This window comes from Cebus imitator, unplaced genomic scaffold, assembly GCF_001604975.1.
Source record: "Cebus imitator isolate Cc_AM_T3 unplaced genomic scaffold, Cebus_imitator-1.0 Scaffold414, whole genome shotgun sequence".
Classification (NCBI taxonomy): Eukaryota; Metazoa; Chordata; class Mammalia; order Primates; family Cebidae; genus Cebus; species Cebus imitator.
Genome location: NW_016107729.1, coordinates 473,084 through 488,318, shown reverse-complemented (window position 1 = coordinate 488,318; position 15,235 = coordinate 473,084). Strand labels below are relative to the sequence as shown.

The window sequence follows — 15,235 nt, the reverse complement described above, 5'->3', positions numbered from 1 at the left end:
TTCATTCTCCCTGTTAATCTCAAAATTATAATCTAAAAGGAAGAAGAAATTAAAACACACCACCACAGAAAATCACCTTCACTAAAAGGAAAACAGGAAGAAAGGAAAGAAGAATGAGAGGACCATCAAACAATCAGAAAAATAAAATGGCAGAAGTCCTTACTTATCAATACTAATGAATGTAAACATCAATATCAATGAATGTAAATGGACTAAAGTCTCTAATCAAAATTTAGCCATAAGAGTGGCTAAATGGATGGAAAAACAACACACAGTGATGTGCTGCCTTTAAGAAACACACTTTACCTATAAAGACACACTAGACTGAAAATAAAGGGATGGAAAGAGATATTGCCTGCAACTGAAAATCAAAAAAAGAGTAGCAATACTGACATCAGACAAAACAGACTTCAAAACAAAAACTATAAAAAGAGACAGGGTCATTATATAATGATACAGGAGTTAATTCAGCAAGAGGATATAACAATTGTAAACCATATATGCACCTAACAGTAAAGCAGTCAGATACATAAAGTAAATATTGTTAAAGCTTAAGAGAGATAGACCCCAGTACAATAATACCTGGAGTCTTCAACATCCAATTTTCAGCACTGAACAGATCAGACAGAAAATTAACAAAAAGTAACATTGGACTTAATCTGCAAAATAGGCCAAATGAACTTAATAGATATTTACAGAACATTTAATCAAATGGCTGCAGAATACACTTTCTTCTCCTGAGCTCCTGGATCATCCTCAAGGATAAAGACCATATGATGTTAGGCCACAAAACAAGTCTTAAAACATTAAAGAAAAAAAAAAAAGTATTGTGAAGTATCTTCTGTGACTATAATGGAATAAAATTAGAAATCAATCACAAGAGGAATTCTGGAAACTATACAAACACATGAAATTTACACAATATGCTTCTGAATGACCAGTAGGTCAATGAAGAGATTAAGAATTGAAAAATTGGGCAATAAAAAAAAGAATGAAACCCTGTCATTAGCAACAACATGGATGGGACTGAAGGTCATTATGTTAAGTGAAGTAAGCCAGGCACAAAAAGACAAACATAATATGTTCTCACTTATTTGTGGGAGCTAAAAATTAAAACAACTCATCCGGGCATGGTGGTTCATGCCTGTAATCCCAGCTCTTTGGGAGGCCAAGGCAGGTGGATTACCTGAGGTCAGGAGTTCAAGACCAGCTTGGCCAACATGGTGAAACCCTGTCTCTACTAAAAATACAAAAAAAAATGAGCCAGGTGAGGTGGTACAAGCCTGTAATCCCAACTACACAGGAGGCTGAGGCAGGAGAATTGCTTGAGCCTGGGAGATGGAGGTTGCAGTGAGCTGAGATTTTGCCCCTGTACTTTAGCCAGGCCAACAGAGTGAGACTCTGTCTCAGCAACAACAACAAAAAATGAACTCATGAGATACAGATAAAATGACAGTTACCAGAGATAGTGGGTGGGTGGGTGAGGGATGGTTATGGGTACAAAAAATAGAAAGAATGAACAAGATTTAAGTATTTGATAGTGCAACAGGGTGACTATAGTCAATAATTATGTAACTGTACATTTAAAAATAACCAAAAGGGTACATTTGGATTGTAACAAAAAGGATAAACGCTTGAGGTGATGAATATCTCATTTCCTGGATGTAATTTTTAGACATTGTATGCCTGTATCAAAATATCCCATGTACCCAATAAATATATACACCTACTACATATCCACAAAATTAAACATTTGAAAGAAGTTAAATCTAATAATGTCATTCCTTTGTTCAAAAGTCAACAAATGACTTCACATTTCAGTTTAATAATTTAAAGTCCTTACAGTTTACCCACAAGTCCCTATATGACCTAGTTCCCTATTAACCTCTCTGATCTCATCTCATTGTCCTCTTGTTCACTCTACTCTAGTCGCACTGGACTTCTTGCTGTTCCTCAGCCATGTTCTTACCTCAGGGCCTTTATCTTCACTGCTCCTTCTACATATAACATTCTTCTCTTAGATCATTCCCTTACTCCTTTAGGTCTCCAAATGTTCAGAAAGCATTTCCTCACTGATATTTTTGATATCAGTATGTAAAACTCCAGCCATCTCCTCCCACCAAAGATGCTCCCTGCTCCACTGTTTTTCATCATAGCACCTAATCATTACCTTATACTTGCTTATTCTATTTACTTAATACCTATCTTCCTCCCACTAGAATGTAGGGCCCATGAGAATAGAGCTTTTTGTCTGATTGGGACTCTGCTCTAACTTCAGCACCTAGCACCCAGAACAATGCTTGGCATGCAACTGGTATCCACTATATATTATAATAAATGAATGATCAAATAAATGACTAAACAGTGACATAAATGTTAATATAGGGATGACAAATAGATTTTATATTAAATGCCAATTGAAATAACTGAGAATAGATGCATGGATGAATGTGTACAGGATTCTGAGACCATGTTAGCTTGGTGAGAAATTGTACTATGACCAATTATCAATGTGGCAGTCAGATAGTCAACACTTGAGCATTTCTCTGAAACTATGTAAAATGACATTGGCAAAAATACAAGATAAACTAGTTCACAGTACACAAAAGTATAATTATGTCCTACAAGGTTCTTCATATAGACTTTATTAGCAAAGACTAGTAAACAGAAAATGACAGGCTAAGCAAGACTAATGAAAAACTATGCTTAAATGTAATTAGGGAATTAAAATAGACAAAAATACTTCAGGGAATGTGACAGGCTGTATTTCACCCTTCTTGACAGTAGGCTACTTGGCCTTTATGCTAAAAATTCTCAATAAACTAGGTATCAATGGAACATATCTCAAAATAATAACAGCTATTTATGACAAACTAATAGCATACTGAATGGGCAAAAACTGAAAGCACTGCCTTTGAAAATTGGTATAAGACAAGGATGCCCTCTCTCACCACTCCATTTCAACATAGTATTGGAAGTTCTGGCCAGGGCAATCAGGCAAGGAAATGAAATAAAGCATATTCAATTAGGAAAAGAAAAAGTGAAATTGTCTCTATTTGCAGATGACATAATTGTATATTTACAAGACCACATTGTCTCAGCCCAAAATCTCCTTCAGCTGATAAGCAACTTCAGCAGTCTTAGGATACAAAATCAATGTGCAGAAATCACAAGCATTCCTATACACCAATAACAGACTTAGAAAGAGCCAAATCAAGAACGAACTGCCATTCATAATTGCTACAAAGAGAATATAATAACTAGGAATACAACTAAAAAGGGATGTGAAGGACCTCTTCAAGGAGAACTACAAACTACTGCTCGAGGAAATAAGAGAGGACACAAACAAATGGAAGAAACATTCCATACTCACGGTTAGGAAGAATCAATGTTGTGAAAATGGTCATACTGCCCAAAGTAATGTACAGATTCAACGCTATCCCCATCAAGCTACCATTGACTTTCTTCACAAAATTGGAGAAAACCACCTTAAAATCCATATGGAACCAAAAAAGAGCCCACATAGCCAAGACAATCCTAAGATAAAAAAAGAAAAAACAAAGCTGGAAGTATCATGCTACCTGACTTTAAACTATACTATAAGGCTACTGCAATCAAAACAGCATGGTACTGGTACCAAAACAGAGATATAGACCAATAAACAGAACAGAGGCCTCAGAAACAAAGCTATACATCTACAACTATCTGATCTTTGATAAACCTGACCAAAAAAAAGCAGCGGGGAAAGGATTCCCTATTTAATAAATAGTGTTGGGAAAACTGGCTAGTCATATGCAGAAAGCTGAAACTGGATCCCCTCCTTACACCTTATACAAAAATTAACTCAAGATGGATTAAAGATTTAAACATAAGACCAAACACCATAAAAACCCTAGAAGAAAACTTAGGCAACACCATTCAGGGCATAGGCATGGGCAAGGACTTAATGACTAAAACACCAAAAGCAATGGTAGCAAAAGCCAAAATAGACAAATGGGATCTAATTAAACTCCAGAGCTTTTGCACAGCAAAAGAAACTATCCTTAGCATGAACTGGCAACCAACAGAATGGGAAAAAATTTTTGCAATCTACCCATCTGATAAAAGGCTAATATCCAGAATCTACAAAGAACTTAAATTTACAAGAAAAAGAAAAAAAAAAAAAACAACCCCATCAAAAAGTGGGCAAAGGACATGAATAGACACTTTTCAAAAGAAGACATTTATGCAGCCAAGAAACATACGAAAGGAAGCTCATCATCATTGGTCATTAGAGAAAGATACCATCTCACACCAGCTAGAATGGTGATCATTAAAAAGTCAGGAAACGAGATGCCGGAGAGCGTGTGGAACAATTTTACACTGTTGGTGGGAGTGTAAGTTAGTTTAAGCATTGTGGAAGACAGAGTGGCAATTCACCAAGGATCTAGAACCAGAAATACCATTTGACCCAGCAATCTCATTACTGGGTATATAACCAAAGGATTATAAATCATTCTATTATAAAGACACATTACACATGTATTTATTGCAACACTGTTCATAATAGCAAAGACTCGGAACCAACCCAAATGCCCATCAAAGATAGACTGGATAAAGAAAATGTGGCACATATACACCATGGAATACTATGCAGCCATAAAAAAGGATGAGTTCATGTCCTTTGCAGGAAGGAATGGATAAAGCTGGAAACCATTATTCTTAGCAAACTGATACAAGAACAGAAAACCAAACACCACATGGTCTCACTCATAAGTAAGAGTTGAACAATGAGAACACATGGATATGGGGGCGAGGGGGAACATCACACACCAGGGCCTGTCAGGGGGTAGGGGATAGGGGAAGGATAGCAGGAGGTGGGAGGACTGGGAAGGGTTAGCATTAGGAGAAATACCTAACATAGATGACAAGGTGATAGATAGAGCAAACCATCAGGGCATGTGTATACCTATGTAACAAAACTGCACATTCTGCACATGTACCCCAGAACCTTAAGTATAACTAATTAATTTAAAAAGAAAAAAAAAGAAAGTAGGGTACTTGGGAACAATTTAAAACATCCTTGTTACATGTTCTACTGTAATACACATCTTGTTTTTAACACCCAAAAAACTTACCTGTATCATTGTTTTTAAAGTTTAAAAGGTACTAATTGTATGATTATAAATCATTCTATTATAAAGACACATGCACATACAATCCTTTCACCATTACAGAATACGATATTTTTCAGAATTATGAATATATGGCACTTACATTCCGTTTCATGCTTGTAGGCTCCTAATGTTAGCTGACGTGATGTTGTCAATAATTGTTGCATCATTGCTGTTGGGTCTTGAAATATCTAATGGGACAGAATGAACAAAAACCCAGTAACTTCAAAGTTCTCCACTTCAAATAGTTTTAAAACTATCATTATAAAATCTTCTTACCATTTCATCATAGAACTCTGAAACCACTGTCTTTTTCCCCAGCATTGCATTGGTGTCCGACTGAAACAGCTTTAGCAAATGATAAAGGGTTACCTGCGAAATAAAAAGAGATGTCACATCTGTGCAATGGTTTTTATCATCACAAGACACTGTCTTTTAACTAAATTAGAGACTGGAATAAATGTATACATGTCAAACTCATGATCTTGTTTCAATTGCAACTTATTACAACAAATCACTCAAACTTTCTGTACCTTTATTTTCCTATTAGATACATTCGTATCTACTTAACATGAATATTCTGAAGAGTGTAATTAAAAATCTGTTCAAGAATCTCTAGGGAAGAAACTATAAAAGTAGCACAAGATAAAACTATGGAAATTAAGCTGATAAATCACTGAAACATGAATTCTTTTACTTACATAAGTCGGTTAATTGTGACAACTGCTTTTGAAGATTGGAGTTTACAAATTTACCGTGGGGAATAAAAGATTTGATACTTTTAAAAGGAATGAAAAAGTTCAGTGAGGGAAAGATAATTTCTTTGGGGATCCATAAGATTATTACGTAAATGACATAATAAATAAATTAAAAGTCAGTGACAATTCACTTTGAGAAGAGCAACATGTCTTCAAATACTTAAAAACAGGTACAGTAAGACATCAAGGGAAAAGCTTCAAAGCACAATGTGTGATTATTTTAGCAAAACAAAATCTAGTTGGGAAAACATCAGAGTTCTTGTTGAAGTTGTGAAAACCTCAAATAATTTTCCAAAAAGTTAGCTAAAATCATTGTGAGAGAATGCTGTTCTTCAAAAAGTCACGAAATAGGGAGCAAGGAAGGGTACACTGAAAAAGTCAGAAAATATAAAATTCCTTGCAACTGAATTTAAACAAGCACCATCCATTCCCCATAAAGACAATCTAGCTCAATTAACAGAATGTCAGATTTCCCTGGACATGGCTCAGCAAGCAGAAGTATCCTACTTAAAGGACATCTTCTATGCCCAAGACGATACACTAAGAATACAGAAAAGCGAGGAAGGAAATACACAGAATTCTACTAAAGTAACAGTAAAGACAGACAATCTACAAAATGAGAGCATGAATTATGTATCAAATTCTTTAAAGCAAATAATTTGACAAATTTCTAGACAGAAAGCAGATAAGTCTACCAAGCAGGATAATAAACAGTAACAGAGAAAAACCACAGCCAGAAAACTTAAGAAAATTGCCTCAGAGGTGGGAGCCAGAGCTCCCAGGAGCTCTACAGTGCTCCAAGCTCAGAGTTGGCAAGTATCAAAGTCAAGAATGCTATAAGGTAGCTGGGCTTTTGGACCTTCCCTTCTCTCTCCACTCTAGACAAGAAAGCCTATCTACCTTTAGTGCCTAGTATTTTTCACCCCAACAATGAAGTATGAAGAAAAAATAAGAACATTTCAGATGGCCAATGGCTCTGAAAGTTTGTTTCTCAGGTATCCTTTCTAAAGAAATTCCTTCAGCAAAATGAAAAAAAGAAACTTGGAAAGAAGAAGAAAAAGGAAGAAAATGTTCTGTAATCATTAGGCCCTGAAAGATACTATCTAAAGTCGAGAAATCCAGTATTAGGGATTTAAATATATGAGATGCATAGGAGTGAGTAATTTCTAGACGAACTCAAAACAGGTAACTGTTAAAAAGTGGTTTTCTTGGAAAAGGGGTCAAAAATGGGAGAAAGAAGATGGTATGGGCTGAATTGTGACCTCCCTGCAAAAACTCTGTTTTGTTTTGAGATGGGAGTCTCATTATGTTGCCCAGGCTGGTCTTGAACTCCCAAGCTCAAATGATCCTCCTGCTTCAACCTCCCAAATAACTGGGACTACAAATGCACACAAAAGATATGAAGTCCTAATTCTTAGTTCCTGTGGATGTGACATTATTTGGAAACAGGGTCTTTGCAGGTATAATTAAGATAAAGTCATTTAGGGTGGAGCATAATCCAATATGAATGGTGGCCTTATAAAAGAAGAAGACACAGAGACCAGGGAGAAAGATAAGGCCATGTGACAATGAAGGAAGATATCAGAATTATATTGCCAATAGCCAAGGAACATCTGGGGCTGGAAGAGGCAAGGAAAGATGCTCCCCTAAAGGGCAACACCTTGATTTCAGACTTCTAGCCTTCAGATATGTGGGAATAAATTTCTGTTGTTTTAATCCACCCAGTTTGTGGTACGAGAAAACTAATACAGAAGAATTGCACTTATTTCAAAAATCTTCTTTCAAAACCAGGTGCACACCTGACTTTTATAATTAAAAATTCTTACAATTACATCATAAAACTGTCCTTCCCTAAATTTATTATTTGGACTTTCAGAGGCATTCATGCCGATATAGGCAATAAAAACATTTCAAGACAGATGTCCCTGATTTTGAGTGGTATTTGAAAATTCTTAGAACAATGAAACTGCCTATACTTGCCTAGAAATCCCTATTTCTAGGAATGAAAACTCAATTTGGCATTTTGCTTTTAGAAACAACAATTCTTTTTATAGTGGCTTGATCTGTATAATATGTTACTGCGTAACAGAAGTAAATCACAATTTACCTTCCAACCAAGTTGTCTTTCTTATATATTTTAAATAAACCTTCATTTGACATTTTCTATAAGAGCCAACTATTGAAAAAATACAATAGTCTAATTATACTAAAAAACACTATAATACTTCTTAAGAAATAAAATTCAGGTCTATGTAGATCTATATGGGAACCTATTCAATACATTAATCACTACAGCAGTGCCGTAGGTTATATTATTTTACCTTCTAAGATTGACTTCGAGAGCTGTCTCATAATGAGGTTACAGGATATATTGATTTCTTTCATAGATTTATTTTCCAACTGGGGATGGGGATAACAGATGAGGAGACAGGGAGGTAAGGCAGCATATTCTCAAAAATGAAAACGGAGCAATCTTACAAAGTTAAAAAGAGCTTCTGCTCTAGTACCATCATGGGCTGCTTCTCTCTCCCTGTCAACATCTGCTAAATTCTATAGTTTATTTTCCCTAATAAACTATTCTCATTAAGGTCAGTGTCTCATCTTAGTATCCTTCTCAATCCCTTAAACAGTATCTTGCAAATAGCAGACATTATATTTAATAATTTCTTGGCCGTTCATGGTGGCTCACGCTGTAATCCTAGCATGTTGGGATGGCAAGGTGAGAGGACTGCTTGTGTCCAGAAATTTGAGATCAGCCTGAGCAACATGGCAAGCCCCCATCTCTACAGAAAATAAAAAATTAGCTGAGCGTGGTGGCAGGCACCTGTGATCCCATCTACTAAGGAGTCTGAGGCAGAAGGATTGTTTGAGCCCAGGAGATGGGCGCTGCAGTGAGTCATGTTTATGCTATTGCACACCAGCCTGGGCAACAGAGTGTAACTCTGTCTCAAAAGAAAAAAACATTGCCAAACAAAATATAACATTAGTGTGTTTTCCTGAAGGGCAACATGGATGGTAGGAAATCTAAAAACTTCTTCATATGAAAATATGAACAACTTTTAAAGGGGCTATGGATGTTTACTCATGAGAAAAGAAAACTAATGTATGAATAGTAATCAGTAAAAAGTTCAGGAAGCGTAACATGAAGTACACCTTTCTTAAAACTAAAATTACCCCAATCTTGAATAGGGGTGTTTTACTTAGTGGCATAATTCTCCATATTGGAGATATGCAAGCCCAAATGAGATACTCATTTGAGAGATTGCCTTAAATAAATTCCTACATAGGAAGAGAAGAGTCAGCCTAAGTCAATGGGTCCCAAATCTCACCGTGCATCAAAATAAGCTCGGGTACTGGCCCCATTCCAAACCCACTGAATCAGACTCTCCAAAAGGTGAGACCTGGGAGTTTGAATTTTTAAAAAGCACCTCACCAAAAATAAATAAATAAGCAAGCACCTCAGGTGTTTCTGATGCAGCCAGTTAGGAATTAGTTTGCTGAAATGCTGGCCCAGGTGATATTTAGCTCCTTTAATAAAAATACCTACACAGTTTAAAAAACATAATCTGATAATTAAAATGTAAATGTTTGGTGATAAAAGAATGATGTGATTCTAACGAGATAAAATTAATGGTGTTGAATGTTAAAGCCTTGAAATTGGAGTTAAACCCCAGCCATATATGTGGAATGTGAGAGCCATTACCAAGTTTCGACCCTATAGTTTAAAAAAAAAAAAAAAAAAAAAAAAAGGCTTAGTGGTTTTACCCAAAAGAAAAAATACTAGAAAAAGGTATGAATGCAAATATCTGGGTTCAAAAACTAGCTCTACCATAATTAACTGAATGTTTCTGAGCAGTGATTTGACCTCTAAGCCTTGGTATCCTGATCTCTAAAATGAGGATATTACAACCTAACAAAGTTGCTAAGGATGAAAGCAAAAGCCTGAAAAGTCTGAAGGGACTTTTTACATTATCAAGCAACAATCTGGTAAGAAGAGATCAAAAGATGAAAAAGCCAGTGGTTATAAAAAATAAAGACTCATAAATAAGATATAATATAAAGCACTAGTACCGATGACAGCTTAAAAAAGCAAAAAACTATTTCTTGGTGTTTAGCAAAAACTATAAAAACCATTTTACACGGCATATGGGCTCAATTTGTTTATTACTAACAACCAAATGAAAGTAACAGTTTTAATTTTTTTTTTTTGCTGCAGTGATTATCTGATTTCCCTGGTTTCTTTCCAATATATGTTCAGGTTATTTCTTCCCATACTTGGGGAAAAAAAAAAGGATTTTGAAAAGTACTTCACTTAAAAATGAAAAGCTTAACTCATGTCAAGATACACTGTGCCATAATTTACATAAAACACATGTGAATGAACACTATTCAATAAGTATTACTACATTTTCACATTTACTAAGAAATCTATTTTATATTTACAAAGATTAATACTACTTACGGGTCTTTCATTGGGATCAATGAAAAATATTTTGATGATTATTTCGAATTCACCCCATCCTGTTTCAGTAATTTCATATGGAGGCTTAGTAACAACTAAAGAGAGAAAACAATAGTAAATTATCAGTTTAGTTTCCTAGCTGTTTTTAACTTTGGATATTGTGTATCAAAAGACTATATTGTACCTCTTAAAGGATTGCCATAGCTTTCATGTAATTTAAACTGGATTTTCTTCACATATGCTGACATATCCTAAAATATAAGGAATTAATTAGTTTTATGACCTACATATGAAAACTAGGAAAAAAAATACACTAAACATACGTACCTAATTTTAAAAAAACATACTTCCCCTCAAATTTTATAGAACCTAATTTTCTAAAAAACATGAATTATACCTGAGAAGTTATTTTGCTCTTTTTGAAAAACAAAAACAAAGGAAGACTGTGTTGAATTCTTTCATAATGTGTAACATATAAAAATACATGTCCCTGATTCACTTTTTTTTTTTTTTTTGCAAATCTTGTTTTTATATACCTCTACAGATAATACTCTAAATCAATTTTGATTTTTTTCCATTAAAACAACAGTACATATCTGGGACTGTTACAGAAATAATCATATAAACCAAGGCAAATCTATAGTCAATTTCAAAGAATAAAATTACATTACATAGGCCAGGCATGGTGGCTCATGCTTGTAATTCCAGCAGTTTGGGAGGCCAAGGAGGATGAGGTCAGGAGTTTGAGACCAGCCTGGCCAACATGGTGAAACCCCATCTCTACTAAAAATACAAAAAATTAGCCAGGCAGGGTGGTGCGCACCTGTAATCCCAGCTACTTGGGAGGTTGAGGCAGGAGAATCGCTTGAACCTAGGAGGCAGAAGTTGCAGTAAGCCGAGATCAGGCTACTGCACTCCAGCCTGGGCAACAAGAGAGAAAGTCCGTCTCAAAAAAAAAAAAAAATTATATTACATAAAGCTAAGGACAACTAATTTAAAGCAATATAAGACTGTTGAATACAAAAACTCTTCTTTTTCTTGATTTCATTTTGAAGTACAGAGAATATTCATTACTTATGGCACATAAAAGGGCTTCTGTTGGCAAAAGTGGCCTTTAAAAATATAACTCATTATAGAAGAATAAAAAATGCAAAACAATAACTCATGTTCAATAGTAATGCTTATTAACTTTTTAATTTACTTTTAGAAATTTCTAAATGTGCTTTTATCTACATTGATATCTAACTTTATTATTTAAAAAATAAACTGAAATCTTACTGTAATGATATCTTCTTTTATTCTTTCTTTAGCAATGGAGTCTCACTATGTTGCCTGTCTGGTCTCACTCTCCTGGGCTCAAGTAATCCTCCCACTTGGGCCTCCCAAAGTGCTGGGATTACAGGAATGAGCCACTTCGCCTAGCCAATGGTTTTTAGTTATATTTACAGAGTCTCATAACTACAATTGTAGAATATTTTTATCACATAAAAGAAAGCCATATCCGTTAGCACTTACTCCAATACCATTCCTTGCCACCTACTGGCAACCACTTATTTATTTTCTTTGTCTATGGATTTGCCCCTTCTGGACATTTCATATAAATAAAAGTATATAATATGTGGCCTTTTTAATATCTCCTTCTTTGACTTAGCATAACACTTTCAAGTTCCATCACGTAGTAGCATGTATCAGTACTTTACTTTTTATTGCCTGATAATATTCAATTGTATGGATATACCACATTTTATTTATCCATTCATTAGCTGATAGACACGTGGGTTGTTTCCTCCTTTTGGCTATTATGAATAATGCTGGTATCAACGTTCATATGCAAGTTTTTGGGTGGACTTTGAAGGGTTTTAAATAGAGGAATAATTTACTCACTCAATAAATATCTGTTAAAGAAGATTCAGCAATGAAACAAAATTACCAGCAATCAGATGACACAGCAGAGCTATCTTTCACATTCTTTGATGGTCTTACTGCCACATTATCACTTTAAGGATTAGCTGCTTATTCCTGAAACTCCTAATTAAATACTATATTAATTTGAGATATGATGTTAGGAAGGTGTACTTGTACTGTATTTATACCATAATAGTTCTTGTTACCTTAATTTTAATTAAAAAACACTTTTGGAAAATTGGTTTCTACTATTTTATGAAGATGACAGTTCTCTATTTTTTTCAAAAACTTTTTGACAACATTCCTACAATGGGCCAATTTTATAATCAGAAAGTTACTATTAAAAATTACAGGTTATCTTTAGGCAAAACAAATTACGGACAACTTTAAGCAAAACGGTTACAGAAAAAAACGAGTGCCTACCTCATTTCTATATGGTTTTACATATACTGTCCACTGATGAGTGTGCCCATCTTCTTCTCTTTTCTTTCCAAAATACCGAGCAACATTACCATAAACTATTGGTTTAACAATAGTAACCCCCTAAAAGAAAAATAATTTTAAAATCAATTAATATTGTACCATTACCTAAATAAGCAGAATAAGAGCTCTGAAAACCTGTTTCAAAGAATAACAATCTATAGTTTGCTCACAGGATTTCTCTCAAATCAGACACTTATCCTCATTTCATATTAATACAAAAAAACAACAGAATTACAATGTTCCCTCTGTGAAAATGTTTTTATTTAAGTTACCAAGTAAAGCACTTTGAGAGTTTTGTTAAAAGAAATGCAAAAGGCCTTTTACTTAAACACCGAAAGCTAGGCATTAAAATAAAATTTGCCAATTCTGACTGGCATCACCTGTGGTAATGCCTTTATCACCCAGTCTGTGGCAGTGTTTCTCAAAGTATAGCATAAATATTAACAGCAATTTGTGAGAGGTAGAATAAAGGTCAAACATTTTTCACTTTTTAACTTATGTGTTTAATCAGTATTTAAAAAAAGAAAACTGTAACTAGAAATTAAAACCTACAATTTCACTGAGGCAGGTGGATCACCTGAGGTCAGGGGTTTGAGACCAGCCTAGCCAACATGGCAAAACCCCATCTTTTCTAAAAATACAAAAATTAGCCAGGTGTGGTGGCAGGCATCTGGAATCCCAGCTACTTGGGAGGGTGAGGCAGGAATTGCTTGAACCTGGGAGGCAGAGACTGCAGTGAGCCAAGATCATGCCACTGCACTCCAGCCTTGGGCAACAAAGTGAGACCGTCTCAACAATTACAACAACCCTATAATTTCAAAAACATGAACACTTAGAGGCTTTTAAAAATTAAATTGATTTAAATGTAAATGTTAAAATAAATATTACAGTTGGATTCAGACATAGCAAAAATGGCCAAGTGGCACTTGGATGACAGAAGCTTGGTAAACACTGGCTGACGACATGTTTGCTACATTTGTTCTTAGTTTAACATACATATTTCTTATATCTGGTAAGTGCAAAGGCAGTGAGTATTGACAGATTATGATGGAAAAGAAAAAAAGTTTCAATTGAAGTGAAAATACTGAATGTTGCACATGAATCTGAAACCAATGGCTCAATTGCAGAAATGTATCTGAAGGACAAAGAGCAAGATTTACCACATGTGAAAAGTGCTGGGCAAATGTAATTAACAAGAAGAAATGGAGAAAAGCAGCCAGGGGCAGTGGCTCATGCCTGTAATCCCAGCACTTCTGGAGGCTGAGGCGGGTGAATCACCTGAGGTCAGGCATTCGAGACCCGCCTGGCCAACATGACGAAACTCCGCCTCTACTAAAAAAATACCAAGACATTAGCTGGGCATGGTGGTACACACCTGTAGTCTCAGCTATTTGGTGGGCTGAGGCAGAAGAATCGCTTGAACCCGGGAAGTACAGGTTGCAATAGGCCGAGATTGCACCACTGCATTCCAGCTTGGAAGACAGAGACTCTGTCTCAAAAAAAAAAGAGAAAAAGAAAAAAATGAAGAAAACCAGTGAACGAAAATGGAAAAACTTCGTGGCTGATTAACTACTCCAACATCCAACACCTATAAATCTAAAGTTAGTTCAGAAGAAGGCAAGCAGTTTGTATGAGAACTTAAAATCACAGTGCTACTGATGACACTTTTGTGGGAACCACAGATTGGGCTTCAAGTTGAAGGCCTGATCGAATGAGTACAAGGGCGCTGACACTGGGAGGGTATAATAGAGCCCATAGCTGCTAAGGTGCTGCTACGAACTTGCAGAGGTCATCAACGATGAAAAGGGAAATCACTTGTCAAGATTTCTACCTAGATGAAACTAAGCTAAATTGGAAAAAGATGGCTGAAAGAACGAATTAACAATCAGCAAAGAGAAATAAATCCCCAATTTCTCGCTGGCAGTGTGCCTCCCGTCTGAAGCCCTAGCTACTCGGGAGGCTGACGCGAGAGGATCGCTTGAGCCCAGGAGTTTGTGGCTGCAATGAAGTATGACCAGGCAAAGGACTCCAGCCTGGGTAACAGAGACCCTGCCTGTAGTCAAATGTAATAATAATTATGTAAAAATATGACACAGATAAGGATTTTAAAAACCTACAGATTAACTATTTTGGTACAAAAGTGGGTGATTCTTCCAGCAGCGTGTTAGAAGGGAATAAAAAAAAAAAAAAAGAAAAGAAAAAAGTGGGTGATTCTTTTTAAAGAAAATATCCTTTCCTCTATAAATAAAAATCGGGGGTACAATAGTTGTTTTATCAGGAGCCAGTGGGTCCTGCCTTAAAAATTAACATGCCAGAGGATGTGGGAAAGTGTGAGAAAAATAAATGTCACAATGTCAAAACATTACGATAGGCTCTATGAAAATTTCATCAAAAACAGAAGTTGACATTTACTGAATGTTCCCTATGTGCCACGCACACTGTTAGGCTCTTGCTTTGGGGCTTTGTGAGCAATG

At 35.6% G+C, this 15,235-nt stretch overlaps 1 protein-coding gene across 2 annotated transcripts in view; it reads right to left on the bottom strand.

Moving 5' to 3' along the window:
* The window catches only part of YEATS4 (YEATS domain containing 4), a 75,535-nt gene that overhangs the window by 58,611 nt on the left and 1,689 nt on the right, over positions 1-15,235 (bottom strand). For both annotated transcript variants that reach the window (XM_037731623.1, XM_017509280.2), the window contains exons 2-6: positions 12,702-12,821; positions 10,558-10,624; positions 10,374-10,468; positions 5,433-5,525; positions 5,257-5,344 (exon numbers count right to left, since the gene is read on the bottom strand). In XM_037731623.1, coding sequence (XP_037587551.1) covers positions 5,257-5,344; positions 5,433-5,525; positions 10,374-10,468; positions 10,558-10,624; positions 12,702-12,821 — 463 coding nt within the window. The remainder of the gene's footprint in view (positions 1-5,256; positions 5,345-5,432; positions 5,526-10,373; positions 10,469-10,557; positions 10,625-12,701; positions 12,822-15,235) is intronic.